The 20,852-nt window shown below is 57.1% G+C and overlaps 7 protein-coding genes and 1 non-coding gene across 8 annotated transcripts; 4 read left to right on the plus strand and 4 right to left on the minus strand.

Annotated features, from left to right (window-relative positions):
* Window positions 1–288: 288 nt before the first annotated feature.
* Window positions 289–1,242, minus strand: BO66DRAFT_420921 (2-keto-4-pentenoate hydratase; the record flags this gene model as incomplete). The annotated part of the gene is made up of 2 exons (XM_025649917.1): window positions 289–1,065; window positions 1,231–1,242. 2 exons carry the CDS (start codon window positions 1,240–1,242, stop codon window positions 289–291), a joined length of 789 nt encoding a protein of 262 aa, XP_025503286.1.
* Window positions 1,243–1,504: 262 nt separating this feature from the next.
* Window positions 1,505–2,314, plus strand: BO66DRAFT_375563 (HpcH/HpaI aldolase family protein; the record flags this gene model as incomplete). Its single annotated transcript, XM_025645657.1, has 1 exon — window positions 1,505–2,314. The coding sequence occupies one exon, from the start codon at window positions 1,505–1,507 to the stop codon at window positions 2,312–2,314; it is 810 nt and encodes a 269-aa protein (XP_025503287.1).
* A 438-nt stretch (window positions 2,315–2,752) lies between these two features.
* On the plus strand, window positions 2,753–5,260 carry BO66DRAFT_101505 (FAD-binding oxidoreductase). Its single transcript, XM_025641758.1, has 8 exons — window positions 2,753–2,991; window positions 3,047–3,361; window positions 3,442–4,268; window positions 4,331–4,560; window positions 4,615–4,796; window positions 4,847–4,876; window positions 4,929–5,002; window positions 5,053–5,260. The coding sequence occupies exons 2-8, from the start codon at window positions 3,074–3,076 to the stop codon at window positions 5,090–5,092; spliced, it is 1,671 nt and encodes a 556-aa protein (XP_025503288.1). The 5' UTR covers window positions 2,753–2,991; window positions 3,047–3,073; the 3' UTR covers window positions 5,093–5,260.
* A 469-nt stretch (window positions 5,261–5,729) lies between these two features.
* BO66DRAFT_101512 (endonuclease/exonuclease/phosphatase family protein) lies at window positions 5,730–7,389 on the plus strand. Its single transcript, XM_025641759.1, has 3 exons — window positions 5,730–6,040; window positions 6,099–6,355; window positions 6,423–7,389. The coding sequence occupies exons 1-3, from the start codon at window positions 5,825–5,827 to the stop codon at window positions 7,282–7,284; spliced, it is 1,335 nt and encodes a 444-aa protein (XP_025503289.1). The 5' UTR covers window positions 5,730–5,824; the 3' UTR covers window positions 7,285–7,389.
* A 1,694-nt stretch (window positions 7,390–9,083) lies between these two features.
* eglD (putative endoglucanase) lies at window positions 9,084–10,465 on the plus strand. Its single transcript, XM_025647501.1, has one exon. It carries the CDS (start codon window positions 9,213–9,215, stop codon window positions 10,407–10,409), a length of 1,197 nt encoding a protein of 398 aa, XP_025503290.1. The 5' UTR covers window positions 9,084–9,212; the 3' UTR covers window positions 10,410–10,465.
* A 423-nt stretch (window positions 10,466–10,888) lies between these two features.
* Window positions 10,889–11,001, minus strand: BO66DRAFT_t180. Its single transcript has one exon. It is a non-coding gene; the product is annotated as a tRNA-Leu (tRNA).
* Window positions 11,002–11,444: 443 nt separating this feature from the next.
* On the minus strand, window positions 11,445–15,632 carry BO66DRAFT_452956 (acetyl-CoA synthetase-like protein; the record flags this gene model as incomplete). The annotated part of the gene is made up of 2 exons (XM_025651967.1): window positions 11,445–13,868; window positions 13,908–15,632. 2 exons carry the CDS (start codon window positions 15,630–15,632, stop codon window positions 11,613–11,615), a joined length of 3,981 nt encoding a protein of 1,326 aa, XP_025503291.1. The 3' UTR covers window positions 11,445–11,612.
* A 1,763-nt stretch (window positions 15,633–17,395) lies between these two features.
* Window positions 17,396–20,669, minus strand: BO66DRAFT_402124 (putative UDP-glucose,sterol transferase; the record flags this gene model as incomplete). The annotated part of the gene is made up of 7 exons (XM_025648801.1): window positions 17,396–17,631; window positions 17,695–17,833; window positions 17,898–18,672; window positions 18,724–19,491; window positions 19,540–19,776; window positions 19,833–20,463; window positions 20,525–20,669. 7 exons carry the CDS (start codon window positions 20,667–20,669, stop codon window positions 17,396–17,398), a joined length of 2,931 nt encoding a protein of 976 aa, XP_025503292.1.
* Window positions 20,670–20,852: the final 183 nt, after the last annotated feature.

The raw sequence follows: 20,852 nt of genomic DNA on the forward strand, positions 1-20,852 counted from the left end.
GCAATTTGACTGAGAGCCAGCCCTGACGGGGATCGGGAAACGCTCCCGATTCCCGATTTCTCTCTGGCGAAAATAAAGCCATACTGAACTTCATTCACTTCCTATGGAAAAGTAGAAAGTGGAGCAACGATCACTGATACTCATTTAGTGAAGGGGCAGGAATCCCCCTCCCACCTCCAACGTGGTTCGTACGTTACAAGAAGTACTACCGCACAGCTTCGAAGTTTGCGTCACTTCTCATACTTAGATGCGACCATAGGGAAATGAACATCAAAAAGGGTCATAAGCCTAGACAACATCAAACTCGACAGTCCCCCAGCCGTCAAAAGTGCACGTCCAGCGCCCGGTCTCTCTCATGGGCATCGCCTGCAAGCAGCTCCCGGGCAAAATCACCTGTCCCGCTTCCAGCCCGACCTCGTACGCCGCCAGCCGATTCACCAACCACGCCACCGCGGAGATCGGATTCCCCAGGATATTCTTGGTGTTGCCCGTCATGACCTCGCGGCCGTTGAAGAGGAGAGTACCCCGGGTATCCCGCAGATTGAGGTCCGTCAGGCGTCGCGGGGTGCCTCCTAGGATAATCGCCCCCGTCGATCCATTGTCCGCCAGCGTGTCCGGTAGCCCAATCGCCCAGTCCTTGACGCGGGAATCGATGATCTCGATGGCAGGGAGGGCGTAGTCGATGGCATTGATCACATCCGCGACGGTGATGTTGGGGCCCTTCAGCGGCGCCTTGAGAACGAATGCAGGCTCCAGCTCGACGTACGGGGCGATGTAGTCTTTGAGCGGGATTGGAGTGCCCTCGTAGACGAAGGTGCTGGCCAGCAAGAAGCCATAGTCGGGCTGGTCCAGACCGAACGCGTCTTGCATGACCTTGGCAATGTTGCCCAGTTTCAGTCCGACGAGGCGGTCGCCTTGCTTGATCGCCTCGTCGACGGTGATGCGCTGAACTTCAAACGCGCTGTCGGCGTCGAGCGAGGGCCATGTTTGGGTGGGTGGGGATATGGGCTTTTTCTCAGTGCGGGCGGCGCGTAAGGCGAGCGCGACTTCGCGCAATTCGTTGGTCTGCATGGTTGAGTCTGAAGAGGGTATGAGTAGATGGGTTAATCAGTCTTGTGAGCGCAATCTGATGGGTGTTGAACAGTGGTAGGAAGACTTTAAATGTGAATTGTCCATCTACCTCACAGTGGACACCGTGAGAACCCGAAGAAGCCTGCTCATCGAATGCACGTCGGCAGGCATCGGGAGGGGCTTCCTTGTAGCTCTCCTATAAATTACTTCTTAAGGAAGAGTCAGGGTCCGATCGCTCGGTGAGATGCTGATGCTCGGGAGCGTCATCCGATGCAACCGAGGGTTCTGTGAATGGAGTACATGTTGTATACAGGCCCGGGATTGTATGAAGGAGCACCATATAAAGCCGTCCAATCTCATCGGCTGTACCTCATAGTTAAGTGAGACTGTCTTGACAAAGGTATCCTTCATACGCTAACTACACCTGATCAAGATGCAGGCAGCAAATCGCCTGCAGAAATCCCTCAAAGCCGGCCGCCCTTCGCTTGGGGGCTGGCAGATGCTCCCTGGCACCAACCTCACACGAGTCATGTGCCGGTCATCCTCGAATCTCGAATGGCTCCTCGTCGACCTTGAACATGGAAATATCTCCGATGACACAATGCACGAGATTGTGGCCGCCGCCGCCGCATGTGGCGTGTCGCCGATTGTGCGCGTGGTCGAGGGCCGACCCTGGGCGATCAAACGCGCCCTTGACTCGGGCGCCCACGGACTTTTGGTCCCCATGCTAGAAACCGCCGAAGATGCCCGGAGGATCGTGCAGCACTCGAAGTTCCCTCCGGAGGGCAACCGGGGCTTTGAAAGTCTCCTTGCGGTGGAGAAGTTCGTCGAACAGCACCCGCACGGCGGTCCCGTCCGCGAACTGACCGGCCTCGAATACCTGCAGCAAGCCAACGACGCGCTGGTCATTGCGGTTCAGATCGAGACCAAAGCTGCGTTGGAAAATGTGAAGGCCATTGCGGCTGTGCCGGGAGTCGATGTCTTGTTCATCGGGCCTTTTGATCTCGGGGTCAACATTGGTCATCCTATGCGCGGACAGGGGGTGATGGATCCGGAGCTTTTGGAAGCTATCCAGACCATTCATGAAGCCGCGCAGGCTGCTGGAAAGGTTACTGGGATCTATTGCGACTCCGGGGAGGAGGCGAGGAGATATGCCGATCAAGGGTTTCTCATGCCGAGTGCGATGACGGATATGGTGGGGCTGCGTAAGGTGTTTAGACAGGCGTTTGAGGGTGGACAATAATGTACAGTATTTAGGTAGAGTACTCTCCAAATCTTCCAATATAACCCTATACAACAGCACATCGCCATGTCCGACTGTGTGCCTTCCTGATGGTACAGTACACGAGACCTTGAAGTTCTTCTCTTCTCAGTCTTGCCAATCTTTAATCAGACGAACTCCGACATCTTGGTGCAATGCATACATACTTTTTTGCAGGACATGTGTTAGTAATAGACCCGTGCAAGCATTGAAGCCAGCTGAGTCATTACGAGCAACTCTCCTGTCAGAATCTGCGTGAACAGGGAAAGGGAAAGTTTGATAGCAGGGTTGAACATCTACATCCTTGAATTGGTCATGGACTGAGGAATGCGGTGAACCTGCCTTTTCTCTCCCCGCCTCTTTCCGACCGTCTTTCCTCCACCTCCACCTCCTCCTTCTCCTTCTCATCTCCCTGCGACACGACCATCACTTATCATCGCACTTTGAGCTCAATCTTCAAGAGTTCTCTTCTCTCCATCCCTCGAGCCTCTCCGGTGTACGCATCAACAAGCAGAAGCTTGATTTAGCAGCCTTTCTGGATTGAGCCAACCGTTAGTTAGTATTGTTGACATTGAAGGCCGAGCGCGAAACCGACGACCCCGGACCGCGTACTGAAGACGACTTAACAAACACATACAGATTGTCTCAACACACCCTTGGTGAGGACATGGCTATTGATTCTCCTGGCTCTGTCTCAACTGACGCATCAACTAGAAGATCTTTCGGGACTCCGCAATCGTGATGAAGGCATGGCAGCTACGTAGCTTTCGGCCTCGCTGGCCGAGGCCACCAACATCTCCACGGTCGCAAAAGCCATTCTTCTTCCGATCCAGCTCGTCGACCTCTCAGCAACGCGCCTCTGAGCGATCAGGAACTCTTCCCTTCGTTGGCACCGCCATAGCTACTGCTGTTGTCACGCTGCTGGCTTCTAAAGCGTGGGATGGAACCGCGGCGCCCACCGAAGCCGAAGCCGAAGCCGCCAAGACACAGTCGGGTGGAAGATATGCTGATCTCCCAACCATGTTGAAGGTACAGTCCAGCCCAGTCCGGTATAGCATGCAGTTTGGCACCAATTATGTGAACCATTGCTTCTAACCAGTCGCTTGTAGGCTGTCAACGAGCTGCGAAGTATTCTAGGCGACGAATTTGTCAGTGTTGATGCCGAAGACATCGAGAACCATGGGTACTCGGATTGGTCGACCTCCAACACCACCGAACGCCCGATGGCAGTCGTGAGTCCTGCCACGACTGAACAAGTCTCCCAGATCGCACGTGTCTGCACCAAGTACAGAGTCCCTATGGTCCCATTCGGTGCAGGATCGAGTGTCGAGGGGAACTTCTCCGCCCCGCATTCCGGCATCTGCATCGACCTATCCCGCATGAACCAAGTGGTCGCGGTGTATGAGCAGGACATGAACGTCACGGTCCAGGCCGGGGTGCGATGGGTGGACCTGAACGATCAACTCAAATCGACCGGCCTGTTCCTGCCCATGGACCCCGGTCCAACCGCCTACGTCGGGGGCATGATCGCCACGAACTGCAGTGGGACCAACGCCATGCGATACGGTACCATGAAGGACTGGGTGGTCAATCTTACCGTCGTGCTTCCCAATGGGTCCGTGATCAAGACCAAGCGACGTCCGCGCAAGTCCTCGGCGGGGTACAACCTGAATGCGCTGTTCACGGGGTCCGAGGGCACGCTGGGCATCATCACGGAGGCTACGCTCAAGCTGGCAGTGATTCCGCAAGAGACCAGTGTGGGGATTGCCATATTCCCGACCGTGGGAGATGCAACGGCGGCCGCATCGAAGCTGATCCGGGCGGCGGTACCCTTGGCGGCGCTGGAGTTTATGGACGATGTCCAAATGAGGATCATCAACCAGAATGGTGGCGCGGGCGGGAGGTACTGGGTTGAAGCCCCAACGCTGTTTTTGAAGTAAGTGTGTGCGCATTCGGATTCTGTAGAGCTGCCATGGGAGATGACTCTGACATTCTCAGATTCTCCGGCACCACGGCTGGAATCAATGAGAGCATCGACCGAACCCGGGAGATTCTCAAGAACAACAAAGGGGACGAGTTGGTATTCGCATCAAGCCCGGAGGAAGGGGACAATCTCTGGTCTGCCAGGAAGCAGGCCTTGTGGACGACCTTAGCGGCGAGGCCACCAGGCACGGAGATCTGGTCTACCGATGTGGCGGTGCCGATCTCACGCCTGGCCGAGATCGTTGGTGAGTAGTGGTCTCCAGTGAGTTTTGTCAGGTAAATGCTGATGGTTGGAACAGAGATGTCAAAGGAGGAGTCAAGCAGCCTCGGACTTTTCTCCACAGTATTGGGGCACGTTGGCGATGGTAACTTCCACCAGGCTGTAATGTATAATCCCAAGAGCCCTGAGCAGTATCAAGCTGTGAAGGCATGTGTCTCAAGAATGATGCGGCGGGCGCTCGAGATGGAAGGCACAGTTTCTGTATGTCCTTGAAACTATTGCGCTTTGCAAACCCACACTGACGTTCTCAGGGCGAGCACGGCATTGGGATCGGGAAAAAGGTAATTCGCCCGCTTCCCGACGGCCTATACAGGCGTCAGTTAACCTGAGCAGGACTACCTTGAAGAGGAATTAGGAGAGCCCACAGTGGATCTCATGAGGACATTGAAGCGCAGCGTGGATCCTTAGTGAGGATGCCTCCGACCATGACTTGGGCAGTACTGACTTTGACTCATAGTTGGCTCATGAATCCTGGCAAGGTTTTCAACGAAAAATGACATGACTATTTGCTCTGAGATCTCAACAGTTCACACGATCAGCATGTTGATCATCCTTGGTCTTTCAGGCAACAGGCAATTGCCCCTAATTGCAACACACCACTGACGATGCGGGTCATCAAGTCCACCTCCGACGTGGGCATGCAATATGAAATTCGCACATGACGACTCTATTGGTACCTCTTGGGTCAATGGCTTATCTCGCCCGTCTATATGCCATCATCCTCATGGGATCAAGTTCTGCAAGCGAAAGTGCCAAGCTCAAGCCAAGACAACGGTCGCATTACAGTGCACTTGGCACGACCAACTGAAGTGGTTCACTGCTGCCACGTGCAATGCTTGGTCTGTCTGTCCGAAGTGATTCTGCAGAGTATCTCACCTCCTGCTCTTATTCTCAAGTCGCTTGTGTTATTGCGTTAGCTGGATTCAGGAACAGAACAGGCTTGACATCCGACATTCCTGCAGCCTGCATGCCAAGAATGCATCCACGTACGAACATCACAATATCTCCGCCAATGGCCGTGGACAATTGCAGCGCGTGACGATCTTTTCCAAGCTCGCAAGAGACAACCCTGCTGCCGAGAGCTTAGCATAGAGACGAGCACCTCGGTTACAGCTAGTCATCTCATGATAGCTCAGGGTTCCCCTCTTGTTCCTCATCTATTTAACTGCCCCTGAACCAGCTGCTCCACGCAGAAAAGGCATTCTCCCAGAGGACAGACAAGCTTCAGTATGCGGAACCTTGAGCTTTTCGGGCTGGGTGCCCTCGCAGCTGCGTCGGCCTCTGCGGCCACTACCAGCGGCAAATTCAGCGCACTGTGCTTCAATGTCGCTGGTCTGCCGGAGATTCTTAACAGTAATGATGTGAATGGCACGAAGACTGAGAACGCGGAGGAGCTTGGCAAGTATTTTGCAGAGTATGGCTATGATATCATCCAGCTGCAGGAGGTATGTACTGTACATCCCACCATACTGTGGGTTGAGGAGCTCGCTCATCGAAATCAAGGACTTCAACTACCATGCATACATCTACGAGTACGACGACCACCCCTACCGCACGGCTACTTCTGGCGGTGCCGCCATCGGCAGTGGCCTGAACACCATTTCCAACTACGACTGGGTTGACTTCACGCGTGTCAAGTGGGACACGTGCTCGGACGCCTCCGAGTCGGACTGCCTGACCCCCAAGGGCTTCACCTTCATGCGTTGGAATCCGTCCGAGGGAGTGTACATTGACTTTTACAATCTACACGCCGATGCGGGGTAGGACACCATTCCCCATTAACACTATTGTGCCCGCCATATTATAAACTAACAGACAACCTCACAGAACCGAAGACGGCGACGAAACCGCCCGTAACGCCAACCTCCAACAAGTCGCCGACTACATCGACACTTGGTCGACCGGCAACGCCGTGGTCATCATGGGCGACACCAACAGCCGCTACACGCGCAGCGCCGACACGGGCATCCGCGTCTTCAAGTCGCAGAACAGTCTCACGGACGTCTGGGTCGAGCTGGAGATGGGCGGGGTGTACCCGACCGCGGGCGCGGACTCGCTGATGTGCGACAACCCCTCCACGAACGAAACCTGCGAGACGGTGGACAAGGTGCTGTACCGGGGCTCCAGCCTCGTCACCCTGGCGGCCGACAGCTTCCGCTACGACGGCGAGGAATTCCTCAATACCAACCCGGAGTATCTGGGGGATGTGCTCTCTGACCACAATCCGGTGCTGGTCGACTTCAGCTGGACGCTGTCCTCGTCGCTCCGCCAGAGCGAGTTCTCCGGCGGGCCGCACGGCGACTGGTTCAACGACCTCCCCAGCTTGCCCGCCGCGCCGGTGGCCTCCGTGCTGACCTTCCGCGGCGCCGACCGGCTCGACGCGGTTGCGCTGAAGCTGACGGACGGGACCACCTTTAGCCACGGCGGCACCGGCGGGACGGCCGCGTCGCTGACGCTGGGCACCGGCGAACACTGGACCCAGGCGGTGCTGTGCACCGGGCAGTACAACAGCCACACCCGCAACTTCTATATCAAGGCTACCACGAGCGCTGGCAATGTCCTGGAGGCCGGGACCACGACGAGCAACTGTACCACCTTTACCGCGGATGACGGGTATGCCATTGTGGGGTATATGGGGCAGGATGGCGATGAGATCGATCAGTTGGCTTTCATCTATGCTGCGTACTAGGGTCGCGTCGCTGGGAAGGCGGTTCGAAGCTGTGAGGTGTGAGACTAGCATGGAATACATGAAGTTGACTTGTCGGTGACTTGCTCGCCTATTTTCCTTTGCGACCGCAGCCTAGCCAGGTGTATGGTAGAGTCTGGGTGTTTGCGGTGTTACTTGGGCTTCTAGCAACATCCGGCGTCCCAGCCCTGGAAGTGTTCGACCGGGTGGTACTATCGCCCTTGTTCGAGCGTTAGACCATAAATTGCCCGCAGTGCATGGCGCACGTAACGACGAGTGGTATGGAAAAGGTGCAATGATGGTTCAGATAATTGGTTGACAATTATAGATGGATTGCATGAGCGAAAGTGGCCCGCGATTATAGACGGCCCACAACCGGGTGAAGCATTGGGCCAATGAGATTATGCGGAAATTGCACATCTCTGAAAGATGCCGTGTGATAATCCAAAGGAAGAGAGATGCCAAGTTCTCGAGTATCAGGGGCTGTCCTTGAGTTCGCATTGTCCGGGGTTTGACCGCAAGAACCCCATCACATCCAGTGAAATGGATACTTTATTTTCATGCACCAGCTTGTGCATTCATATATCCGCCAAGATCCTACATATATTGCCTGAAATCACTAGCTGGGTTGGATAAAGCTGGTATTGACTTCTTCAACTTCGTACGCTTTCCCGATGCATGCCCACCGGGCCCGCCGGCATCATATCCGATACTGACCAGACATACAGGAGGAATACTTCTCCGGGTACTCCTTTAACACAACTAACCGAAAGGACGATGTATTGAATGATTGATGGATCAATGAGAAAGTACCTGCTATTATTGTCAGCACTCATCAATTCCAGGGGTAATTCTAGGACAACTAGTTCATGCACATTGATTGCGCGCGCCTAGAAGCCCACTCTCGACCAATGAGCGACATTCCTTTTGCAAATGCTCCCAGCTTCCTCCACTTACTTTCCGATGCTACATATAAGCGCCTTGGGTCAATCTGCCTAGCTCCAGACCAGATGGGCTTGGCTTGGATTGGAGGAGGGGGGTCAGGAACAATCCAGAACTCCGGAGGTCGCATTCGATTGGGACTGGACTCAACCAACTCGAGTGCTTAAGTGACGTAAAAGAACAATGCAGTTCACTACTCTTCCATGAAGCCTTCGAGTGCGTTTGAGGGGAGATTGTGGCATGTTTTTGCATGGGCGATGGGTCCGCCAAGGCCTCTGGGTGGATTCCTTCGGGCGAGACCAAACGGGCAGATTAGGGCAAGACATGGTCTCAATCGGGGTCAACGCCACCAGACGCTGTCACATTGGGGACTTCACCGCGCCCGTTACTCCGTACTCCTGGAGGCCAGGGCCCAGGAAGATTTCAAGATTCCAGGTTCACCCTCGGAAATTGTGACCAGTCAAGCAGCCAAGAGCGATCGAACCACCCATGGTGCCCTTGGGGAGATTGCCTGCGGCGGTGTCGAGTTAGAGAGTAAGACCCAGGAGAGGCATCCGAGCCCCGTCCGGACCCCGTCCGGGTCCTGTCTTGCCTGCTGGCATCCTGTCTCGAATGAAGCCAAGCCGCCGCTGCCACAAAAGGGCTTGGCAGGGAACTTGCCTCGGCGGATGGGAGCGAGCCAGACGCTCTCCGGTGGAGGCGGGCAGCATTTAAGATGAAACGTCGCGTCTTGGCGGGCTCCGCTCCAGTTCGCCGGCATTCAGAATTTCATCCTCTGGACGGATTCCGGAGTAGACCCTGCTCCAAGGGCCCTGATATAAGACCCTTCTCCTTGCTACTGCTGCTGTGCCTTTCCTTTCTTTTCTTCTCCAGCTTGGATAGCAGTTCATTCTTTTTCTGCAGGTCATCTTCCTTCCATTCATTCATTCATTCACTTACTCCCTTCCCTTCATTTTTCAGTCCTTCTTTTTCACCACTCTTCTTCCAAAATGAAGTCCTCTACTTTCGGTATGCTCGCTCTGGCAGCAGCAGCCAAGATGGTCGATGCCCACGCCACCGTCTTCGCCGTCTGGATCAACGGCGAGGACCAGGGCCTGGGCAACAGTGCCAGTGGCTACATCCGGTCTCCCCCCAGCAACAGCCCCGTCAAGGACGTGACCTCGACCGACATCACCTGCAACGTCAACGGCGACCAGGCGGCGGCCAAGACCCTCTCGGTCAAGGGCGGCGACGTCGTCACCTTCGAGTGGCACCACGACAGCCGGGACGCCTCGGACGACATCATCGCCTCCTCCCACAAGGGCCCCGTCATGGTCTACATGGCTCCGACCACCGCCGGCAGCAGCGGCAAGAACTGGGTCAAGATCGCCGAGGACGGCTACTCCGACGGCACCTGGGCCGTCGACACCCTGATCGCCAACCGCGGCAAGCACAACATCACCGTCCCCGACGTCCCCGCCGGCGACTACCTCTTCCGCCCGGAGATCATCGCCCTCCACGAGGCTAACACCGAGGGCGGCGCCCAGTTCTACATGGAGTGTGTCCAGTTCAAGGTCACCTCCGACGGTGCCAACACTCTGCCCGACGGTGTCAGCCTGCCCGGCGCCTACTCCGCCACCGACCCCGGTATCCTCTTCAACATGTACGGCTCCTTCGACAGCTACCCCATCCCCGGTCCCTCCGTCTGGGACGGTACTAGCTCTGGCTCTGCTTCCTCTTCTTCCTCTTCTTCCTCGTCCAGCTCCTCCGCCGCCGCTGCCGTTGTTGCCACCTCCTCTTCCTCTTCCTCGGCTTCCATCGAGGCCGTGACTACCAAGGGTGCCGTCGCCGCCGTCTCCACCACCGCCGCCGCCGTGGCCCCTACCACCACCACCGCTGCCCCCACCACCTTCGCCACGGCCGTTGCCTCCACCAAGAAGGCCACTGCCTGCCGCAACAAGACCAAGTCCTCCTCCGCCTCCGCCGCCGCCTCCGCCGTCGCCGAGACCACCTCCTCCACCGCTGCCGCTGTCGAGACCACTGCCGCCGCCGCCGCCGCTGCTTCCTCTGCCTCCTCCGCCTCCGGCACCGCCGGCAAGTACGAGCGCTGCGGTGGCCAGGGCTGGACCGGTGCCACCACCTGCGTTGATGGCTGGACCTGCAAGCAGTGGAACCCTTACTACTCCCAGTGCGTGGAGTCTGCCTAGATTCTGTCTGTCAGGGGGGTATGACCAGATTAGATGTGGTTGTGTGTTAGACGTGGATGGTTCGGTGGGTGGTGGTTGTTGCCTGCTGGGGTGTTGACTAGATTCGTTGTATAAATTAATCAAATTCATTCTCTCTGAGATGTATTACTGAGTGTCTGTGTCGACTGTAGCTTTGGCTGGGGTCTGGTTGGAAGTGGGTGTATTGCTCTCTGTAGGGTTGGTGTGTCATAGGGCTAAGGGCTGTGTCTACCTACATGCATGGATGACGGGTGAAGAGGGGAAAGCGGATTGCTGTCCTTCGATGCTGATTCCTGCAGTTCCGATTGGCTATGCTTGAGAAGTAAAAGGTACTAGTAGAAAATGATCTATGCTTGAGTAAAAGGTAGAAAATCAATGAAGAGGACTGACAAAAACTGACAACAACAATGATTTGGCCCAGGCGAAAACGAAGCTGAGGGACGGGCGGACAAAAAAGGAGATGACAAGGGTGGGATTCGAACCCACGCCATCTGACGATGATCAGGAAGCTTTGGAAAGCTGACTGCTAAGGTGGACCTTAACCTGACGCCTTAGACCGCTCGGCCACCTTGCCGGTTGATGTAATTAGCTAACCTTTTGTGCTACATGTACAAAAGCATGCAATACCCGTCGTTGTCTGGACCACCGCCCCCTTGTGCGACCATGCTGCCATAATCTTTATTTATTTGTTGGGGGATGGAGGCCTTATTTCCGACTCTACTATTGCTACATCGGTGATGGTTTCATTGTTCTGAACTCGCGTGGCTCACGATGCTCTCTTATCCGGTGCAATACTCCATTCCATCCCTCCATCTGACAATTTATATACCCCCTTGCTGTCCGCACCTGCCGGAAAACCGGGCCGGGGACTCAACGGCCAGAACTTCTGGGAATGGAAAGCATGCACCTGGCTCACCGACTGTAGCTGAAAGGGAATCTACAGATGAGATGTACATGCGATGACCATCACCACGGCTTGAACATTGACCTGAGGAAACAAATCCAGGGCAGGTCGGGGGAGCGGACAATCGCAGCCTTCCCTCCTCGAACCGAGGCCGATTCTCCGCGGCGCACAGTGATAAGAACAGGGCTTTAAACTGCGCGGCAAGTATGCCATGGGCTGCATGAAGTCGACTATCTCCAACTCTCCAATCGAAGAAAACCACCAACCAACCACACGACAGCCTACAGCGCCAGCCACGGCGCCGAAAGCAGGGTGTTGGGGAACTGGGCGAACCGGTGGACGGTGGTCAGCAGACGGCGCGCCAGCGCGGCGGCCTCCTGGGCGCTCAACACGTCGCTGGAGGTGAGGAGCTGGATCTTCAGCTCGCGGCCCGCCGCGATGGACCGGATGAGCACCTGGTCGGGCAACTGGATGCGGAGGTCGGTGGACCGGAACGCGGTGTCGGTGCCGTCGAAGGCGAGCGGCGGGGGCCCCTCGCCCGGCAGATGGTTGACGATGTACCCGAACCGCGTGCCGCGCGGCCAGTGCGTGCTCTGGGCGGTGATGTCGGCCAGATCCAGCACGCTGTGGCGCGAGATCTGGACGTAGTGCTCGTGCAGCGCGTGGCAGAGGTCCAGCACGGACCCCGCCGCTCCGACCGGCAGCTGGACGCGCACCGGGTTGATGTTGATGCACGGGCCCAGGATGCTGGTTGTGCCGCGCACCGGGTTCTCGCGCGTGTCCATCACCAGCCCGAAGGTGATGTCGTTGGTGTCGGTGTACTGGGCTAGGGTGAAGGCGAGGGCTGCGTTCGTGAGGGTTGGGAGTTTGATCCCCGGTAGACAGCGCGGGAGCGCGTCGATCGCGGTTTCTTTGATGTCGGTAATGCTATCGCTGTCCGGGGCCGCGGTCGAGACGCCGGCGAGCGTCGTCATCGTCGCGCCCCGGAGGTATCGGCGCCAGAAGTCGAAGGCCGCGGCCGTCTGGTGCTGGTGGCGGCCATACATATACTGCGAGAACGGAGCGGCGGTCGCGGGGGAGGGCAGGACGCCGCCGGCACTGTAGGCGGTGGTCAGGTCGGAGGACAGGCAAGGCAACGAGAGTCCGTCGTATTGGGCGTGCGAGAGCTGGAGCACAAAGGCGTGTTTCGTGGGCGACTGAGAGATCAGCGTGAATCGCGTGGGAGGTTTGCCTAGCACCAGAGGGTTCTGACGGCCGAGATTAGGGATCTCACAGCCCGGACAGTCGGCGCAGAAGGAGGAGTCCGCGGTATGTTGTTCTGCTAACCGGTGGGAGAAGCACTCCGCGAAAGACCGGAGGACCACTTGGACAAAACTGCCCCGAAGCCTGGTGAAGACGGTACGCAGAACGCTGTGCTTCTGGACCACCGCACGGCAGGCGGCTCGCAGTCGGTCGAGATCTACGGGACCGTCGATCATGAAGGAGATGGTCACTGGGGTCCATTGGGTGAGAAACCAGACCTGGCATCCTGTCAACGGGAGGATGTCGAGGATGGCGTCTGTCGACGTAAGCCCTAACTCGCCAAGCTCGGCCGGGGTGAGAGACGAGGGGTCGTAGTCCAGGAGGGAAAAAGGTGGCAAATCCTGGTGCTGTACCTTTGGGCTCGAGAGCAGCGAGGTCTGCATTTCCAGAGCCAGAGTCGCCACGGTGGGATGTTGGAAGAGGTCTCGCACCGTGATCGCAGTGTCCAGCTGGTTGTTGATTCGCGTCACGACCTTGGTGGCTTTCAGTGAGTCGCCACCGTGGTCGAAGAAATTATCGGTAACGCCAATCTCTGTCCCCAAAATGTCGTTAAACACTCGAGCCAAGGTATCCTCTGTATCATTGCCTGGTGCTACTCTCTCTGGTATTACCTTCGATCTGGAACACACGTGGGCCTGCTTTGCGAGCGCCTGGCGGTCGACTTTACCGTTGTTGTTGAGAGGCATCTTGTCCACTACCACGATCAACCGGGGCACCATGTACTGGGGAAGCCGGGCCTGGAGCATCTGCCGCAGCTCTCGCTCGGTCTTCTGATTCTGTCGCTGTTGGAGAGGATGATTGCTCAACGATCGAGGCGACCTACCCGCATGATCCGTGGGGAATCGGAAGAGCACTCGGCCTGTCTCGTTTTGCGTCTGGTTGCGGTGGAAGATAGCATCCAGTCCGCCGCGCTGGGAATGCTGCCGGGCCCAGCTGATCTCAACCCCGAAGCCCGTCTTCCGAGCCAGTGCAACCAATTCCACCGGCGAAAGTGACGGAGGGGTTTGGTCCATGGGACGGAGAGTCTGGAGCCGCTGGTTCCGGGCAGCCAGCACATTCACAGACGGATCATCCAGAAGATCGACAATCTGCCTTTCTAAGATCGTCCGGTACGGGATGTTGCTCACAGCGACCAGGGATGACTGAGTCGACTTCTGCAGAAGCCCCAAGAGGGATTGGTCATCCATCGCAGCGCCCCCAAAGTCAATCCAGTCGCTCTCCTGAGCCTCGTGGATCTAGACTGGCGGGTGCTCTTCCTGCTGGGCATGCAGTACAGCTGCATAGCGGTAGCAGCTCAGCTCGTTTGTTGCGTCCATCTTCTTGGGCAAGATCTCGACGTGCTCGATGAGGTCGGGTAGCTGACTTGGTAGCATTGTGAAGAACGCAGGATCAAGAAGTAACTCTTCTTCCACACCAGGAGCCTCAGCAATGGTCTGTTGAACGTCGTCCACCGTCGCTGCGTCGCCCAGACGGTGCAACACCTTGGACACCTGGAACTCTTGGTAAAGTGCATAAGACCGTACGTCACCCAAGAAGATGCGCTTCACACCCTGCAGTTGCACCAGATCCTTAATCGCCTTCATCAAGTAACCTTGAGAGGGGAAGTACTGGGCAACCGAGCTCAGGATGGCAAGATCATGCGACTGGTCGCTCTGGAGGTGACAAATGTCCGCCGCCGTGCCGACTCGCATGGAAATCTTCTCCGCCGCCCCGGGGATTGACTGGACAGCCGCGGTGACAAGGTGGACTGCATTGCGCGCTGGCTCCACGCCGACATACCGCCGAAGATGATGGATCAGATTGAAGAGGACCATCCCACTCCCCGTGCCTACTTCGAGCACGGTATCATGTGGCCCGCTATTACGGATAGTGTCAATCGTGTCGTCCAGCCATTCGTTCATCGCCCCGGCATCAATATTGTTTCCATCGTACATCGAGGTCCATCCGACGAAGTCTCGACCGATTGTGTCAGGTCCCAGATCGGCCATCGCGCCGTAGTTGTCCGTGTTGAAGAGATCAGTCCAGCTGCTGACCTGTTCGGCCGTAGTGTCTTCAGCAGGGTGCGCACCCGGGGCTGGGTCTTGCGCTTCGAGAACCGTGACGAAGCCGAAAATGCCCGAACCCCCGTCCTCCTGTTCCTGCTGCTGTACCACAGCCACAGCATCGCTGACCGACCCGTGGCCGAGCAGGGTCTGCTCGATCTCCGCGAGCTCGACGCGATAGCCGCGGATTTTGACCTGCTGGTCCATCCGCCCGAAGCATTCCAATTGCCCATCCGTTGGCCGATACCGCACGCGATCCCCCGTCCGATACGCCCGGGTGGGCTGCCCGCCGATCTCGACGGTCACAAAGCGGCCCTGGTCCAGCTGCGGGTCGGTGTAGCCTCGCGCGAGCCCGGCACCGGTGACGACCAGCTCCCCCATGACCCCGGGGGGCACGAGACGCAGGCTCGGATCCATCACGTAGGCGCCGGAGTCCGTGAGGGCCCGGCCGATCGGCACCCCATTCACGCATCGCTCCCCGCGAGGGACGCGGTATATCGTGCTTCCCCCGGTGTTCTTCGTCGGGCCGTACGTATTGACGACCGCGCCCCCACCTTTGATCAGCCCCTGCGCCATGGCCAGGTCCTTCGGGCTCGAGCGATCGCCTGCCACCATCAGCAGGCCGAGGCTGCGTAGTGTCTGCGGGTGTTCGTCCAGGCAACTCTTGAGCAGCGCGGGGGTGAACATCGCGGCGTGGAGGCCCGCGGTGCTGAACACCTCATCCAACCGGATCGCGTTCATCACGGCCATGTCGTCGATGCAGATCAGAGTCCCGCCGTTCAGGAGTGCCGTGTAGATCTCCCATGTTGAGATATCGAAGGCCAGGTTGGCCATGTGAGCGATGCGGTAATCCGGCGGAGAGCGCAGTAGTGTGCCCTTGCTCTTCGCTAAGCGGATGATGCCGCGATGCTCGATCATGACCCCCTTGGGACGGCCGGTGGATCCCGAGGTAAACATCACGTAGGCCAGGCTCTCCGGGCGCGAGGGCACGATAGCCAGGGCTCCGTGCAGTGTTCCGTGTGGTTCCTGATGATCCGACCCTGGTACGCAGACGAACTCGACAAGACGTATTTATTCGACCGTGGTAATGGTGTGATTCGCTCGGCCAAGGTGGCGATGTCTGAGCACTCGAAAACATCTTGAGCAGTAATGGCAACATCGAGCTGTTTGTTGATCCGCGATGCCACCATTATAGCATCGATGGAGTCCCCGCCATAATCAAAGAAGCTATCAGCGGTCTCAATCTTTGCTCCAAGGACTTTGCTGAATTCTTGAGCTAAAGCATGCTCGGTATCACGTTCGGGGACCGGCATGTTATTAGATGTCGAACAAGCGATGGCCTTTGTTGTCGGTGTCGAGCAATTGACTTTATCGTTCATAGGCTACTTTCTCCAACAGCACAGTCAGTTATCCAGGGAATATTCTTGAACAATGCGAATCCGGCCAAGACAAAGTGAGCTAGCTGATTTGAGTCCCCAAGTCCAGAGAATAGCGGAGCACGCCTTAGTTCACACACTTGTGATGTGATGTGTCAGTTGGGTATCTAGTATCTAGTAAGTAGAGCCAACCATCATAAGATATAAGAGTCAACCCTCATGGACCTGTGCCTGCTCGTTTGTGCTACATGAGAATGACCTTCTAAGTAGAAAGTCACTCCTCAGTGAAACATGCACATGCAGGCTGTTCACCGCGCCACCAATTTGACATCTGACTCGTGTCTTCGCCCTTGCCTTGGGATGCAAAGCAGGCCGGGCTTCCACCGTGCTTCCACCTTAAATTTCACCTCTGCTCGACCTGTCCAAGTTGCCTTCGACCTCGCTTTTGTTGGTTTGCTTACCAGGTCTCTCGAATCGGCCGACAGCTTCCCCCCCCCCTCGGTTATCATTATCATCATTCGTAGCCTAAATCATGTTCGCGGAAGGCTTTGCCACAGCCGAATGCCGCACGCAGTTCTTAGCAAGCAACCACTACAGGCAAGGTACATTATGCGCCCCTTGCCATCTGATCTACGTCGCTCACTTATCTATCTCGTCTCGCTTTGAGGCTTTGCGGTGTTTTATCGGGGAGAACCCGGGAAAACCACCCGGCCTCTACCAGAGCCGACTTCCACAAGTGAAGCCCCCCCCCCCCCCCCCCCCCCCCCCCCCCCCCCCCCCCCCCCCCCCCCCCCCCCCCCCCCCCCCCCCCAAAAAAAAAAAAACCAAAACGGACGGATTACCCATGAGGCTGAAGGGCACTGGAGCTTCCCCTCCAGTGCAGATGCACTACCATATCATCGAGGCCAAGTATTGAGCCTCATCGCTTTGCAGTGAATGAATGGTTCACCTACGTCCCCGGGTCGCGAGAAAATCAGATGTCGTACGGAGCTTCATTTCCCACCTCTCCTTCCCCTTTCGTCGGCACAGCACAGTATAGCACATTCTCGCAGGTAGAAAGATGGGCCCTGACCTCCTCTATGTGAGACAGTACGTGACTCGAGATAACTAGTGAACAGGGCTTACGCAGAGAATTGTAGGGTACAGCAGCGTCGAAGGAATATTACCAAGGTCTAGCGATGGATGTTAGTGCTAGCACCGCACCCTCCATTTGTCAAGTAGGATATCCTAGGTAGTCGTTGCTTTCGTAGCTCTGAATCTTCATTTATCATGGTCCGAGTCATTGTACTGTACAGTATTATAAATCCGATTAGGTTCTAGTTGCCGCGTTCATCCTCCTCGTCGTCATGGATGCGAATCTCCACTACCACCACTATCCGCCGCAGCACCCCCTTCTTCCTTCACCAACTCATTCCACCGCTGGATGACCTCCGCCCGCTGCTGCGGCGTCGCGGCACTCATCTCCTCGATGCCCTGCTTGATCCGCGAGGTGAGGATCTCCTTCGTCTTGCTCTTGGCCAGGGAGTTTCGCAAGCTCTTGTGGATCCCGTCCAGCGGGTATCCTGCGAGGCCCCAGATGCCTACCGCCCTCGATCAGCACATTGACCTCCCCGGGGAAACAGTAAACCAGAGAAGCGACTTACCGGCAGTAGGCTTAAAGAGCACCCCGCCCACACCCTTCCCAACTCCCTTGACGAAGCCGCCGCCGCCGGATTTCTCCATGCCGAGCATCGGCTGGGTGATCAAGCCGGTCACGCCGTGGTAGAGGCCATGCGTGAATTCCTGCTCATATTGTCAGCCACACCAGTTCCACGCTTATCCAACCGTCGAGCCAGGAAGGACCTACCGTGCCTGCCGCGCGGAACCCACTCCTCACACCTAGCACCTTGGGCGTTTTCTCCACCGTGGAATCATGGTACAGCTTCGGGGCATTGTGGAACCCCTTGGACAGACTCAGCGTCACGTCAGTGGGGATCGTGATCGCCCAGTTGAGGATGTGTTTGGCCATCTTCCCGGCGTGATAGGTGGCTTCCCCGAAGAACTCTTTCGCGCCGGACTCCTCGCGCGTGCGGAGCCGGGTGATCGTCCGCTCCAGGTCGAGTTCCTCGCCAATCACCGGGTCCGTGCCTGGCTCTACCGTGGTCTGGGAGCTACCGGAGCTCGTCCGGGGACTGGTCTCTCCGCCATGGTCGGAGCGACTCGACTCGCTGGCGCTGTCGCTGGGGTGGTCTTCTTCGGCGGAGACGTAGGCCTCGTCGGACTCGTCGGATGATAGGCGGGAGTGGCTTGCAGTGTTGACGGGCCGGTTCGCTTGAGCGCGCATTTTCTGGAGGTCGCGTTGGCTCAGTTGGCTGCTCTCTTCCCCAACCCCGGAATCAAGAGAGGACTTCGTGCGCTGGTAGAGGGACGCACCGTCCCGCTGTTGCAGTTCGCGCACGTGCTTCCATTCCTTCCGGCGACGGTGCCGATGCTCCCGGGATGTGGAGAACATCGTTGCCACGCCGTTGGGGACGTCGGCGATGCCGCTGACGAACCCGGAGACGATGCCGTAGAGAACCTCCGCGCCGGCGGTCAGGGGACCGCGAGGGTCGCGGTTCGTGTCGTATTCGATCGACCGGTATCTGGTGGAGTTGAGCGTGAATTGCTTGCACATGTGGTAAATGATAACTTACAGGACTACGTTCCGTGGGTCGATCAACCCCGTCTCGACCAACACTGCCGCCGCGAATGTGCTGAGTTTGATGTGAGAATGCCGGACCCACCATACGGCCGGCAGATGGGGACAGACTGAGCACTGCAGACTCTGCAAGTCGAGATGTTGATAGAAGCTTATAGCCGCATTCCGCACACCTTGTTCCGAGCGCATCTGCTCACCGATTTCCTTGGCCTTTTCTTTGGTGGAGGGCTCCAAGGCCGTCTTGATCGCCTCCGTGAGCTTCTCCGTCGTCAATTGTTTGTAGGGAATCGGCTGTGGACCCGCACCCGCACGCGCGACGATGGAGCCCCAGAAGGGCTGATCGCCGAAGAAGGGGATGATCACCGTGGGACAGCCCAGCACCAGGCCGGCGGCCGTAGTGCCGGCCCCACCGTGGTGCACCACGCAGGAAACGTGCTGGAACAGCCAGTCGTGTGGAGCCTTGCTGATCATCAAGATGTTGTCGGGAATGTCCTTTTCGTCGGCTCCGAGATTCCCCCAGCCCTTGTTCACAATGGCCCGCTGGCCACTCGCCTTAATGGCCTCGAAGACGATCCTGGTCAATGAGCCTGGGTTGTCGACGACGATGGATCCGAAACCGATATAGATGGGAGGAGGGCCTGCTTTGAGGAAGGAGGCGAGGTCGTCCGGAGGCTTGTAGTCGGACCCTGAAGAAAGAAACGAGAAACCCACCACATCGATATTCTCGGCCCAGTCCGAAGGCTTGGGCAGGAGAGCCGGCGACCTAGACCGGTCAATGAGAGTCATCACGAACAGGGATATTGTCTCTCACCATAGATACGTAAATGGGATTTGCAATTGATGTGCTATACTCGGCGCACGGATAGCATCCAACGGATCCAGACCCAGTTCGCGCTTGCGAAACTTGTTGATCAAGTCTCCCAGACCCTCCCACATCATGATTTCGACGATCGCATACGACGCAAAGTTCGCCGCGGACGGCTTGGTGTTTTGCGACCGCACCGTGGCCAGCGGATGGGGGAATGACTGCGTGGCCGACCATGGCATCCTGATCACGTTGTCAGCCACAAACCAAATCCAAGCGCGTGGCCTCAAAACACCTACGTGAACATCATGTTCAGGGGGATGCCCAATTTCTCCGCACAACTCAAGTGCGCAAAACTGGGCGGGTTGGCGATGATCGCATCGGCCACAAACGGCTTGGTCCTGTAGTCGCCCGTCTCGCTCCAGGGATCGTCGGGGATGTGATGCATGCCCGTCCCGTCGCCGGTTTCCCAGCACGACCGCCAGCAGCCCGAGAATATCGTTTTCATTTCCCGCCGTCGCCGTCGGATCGCCCCGCTTCGTATCGTACTCATATGCGGCATCAGCCCGGGATTCTTGACCATGAACGCCATCAGCTCCGCAGGATCCCCTCCGATGCTGAAGAACTCGAGCCCTTCGTCCTCGATGACTTCTCGAAAAGCCAGATGGGTCGCGAGGCGGACGCGATGGCCGTGGGACTTGAGCACCTTGCCCAGCGCGATGAACGGTTGTACATCCCCGCGGGAGCCGACCACTTGGACGACGATGTTGAGTTTGAGGGGGCTTTGGTGTTCCTCGTCCCAATCGTCTGCATTGATACAGAAATCGTTCTTGCCTTTCTCGAGTTCGGGTGGTTGGGATTGGAGGTGTTGCAGGATCCTGGTGACCCAGGGTTTGCGGTCGCGGAATTTGATATCAAGACGGCCATCGTCTGGAGAATGGGTATAACGGTTAGCTATTGTCACACAGGACGGGGTTGTCGTGACACGCACCCATAATCCGCACCCCAGTATTTAGACCTTTTTCATGGTAATGGGCGCGCCGATTGGAGTGACGATGGCCGCTGGAAGAGGGCTCGTCGTGGGCGAGCCGATCCTCAGGCCAGTCGTCGGCTGTTGAGCCATGGTGGGACGGCATGGGTGCTGGCAGATGGGGTAGACCATGCAGGGGTGAGGAGAGTTGGAGATTGGATTGAGAATTGTGTCTGTAGAGGGTGGCAGTGCTGTGACTGATCAGGAAAGAAGGAAAAGCAAGAAAGAGAAAAGAGTAGGGTAAATTGGAGAAGGATCAAGGCGAATCAAGGCGAATGGAAGGAGAAAG

Source organism: Aspergillus aculeatinus (genome assembly GCF_003184765.1).
Source record: "Aspergillus aculeatinus CBS 121060 unplaced genomic scaffold BO66scaffold_28, whole genome shotgun sequence".
NCBI classification, from domain to species: domain Eukaryota; kingdom Fungi; phylum Ascomycota; class Eurotiomycetes; order Eurotiales; family Aspergillaceae; genus Aspergillus; species Aspergillus aculeatinus.

What these genes read in the sequence shown, in the direction of transcription:
- eglD (XM_025647501.1), top strand. Translation starts at nt 9,213, where the DNA reads ATGAAGTCCTCTACTTTCGGTATGCTCGCTCTGGCAGCAGCAGCCAAG.
- BO66DRAFT_101505 (XM_025641758.1), top strand. Translation starts at nt 3,074, where the DNA reads ATGAAGGCATGGCAGCTACGTAGCTTTCGGCCTCGCTGGCCGAGGCCA. An exon ending in GCATTGGGATCGGGAAAAAG is followed by an intron (nt 4,877 to 4,928) that starts GTAATTCGCCCG and finishes TAACCTGAGCAG; the next exon opens with GACTACCTTGAAGAGGAATT. An exon ending in AAGCGCAGCGTGGATCCTTA is followed by an intron (nt 5,003 to 5,052) that starts GTGAGGATGCCT and finishes TTTGACTCATAG; the next exon opens with TTGGCTCATGAATCCTGGCA.
- BO66DRAFT_101512 (XM_025641759.1), top strand. Translation starts at nt 5,825, where the DNA reads ATGCGGAACCTTGAGCTTTTCGGGCTGGGTGCCCTCGCAGCTGCGTCG. An exon ending in ATATCATCCAGCTGCAGGAG is followed by an intron (nt 6,041 to 6,098) that starts GTATGTACTGTA and finishes ATCGAAATCAAG; the next exon opens with GACTTCAACTACCATGCATA. An exon ending in AATCTACACGCCGATGCGGG is followed by an intron (nt 6,356 to 6,422) that starts GTAGGACACCAT and finishes ACAACCTCACAG; the next exon opens with AACCGAAGACGGCGACGAAA.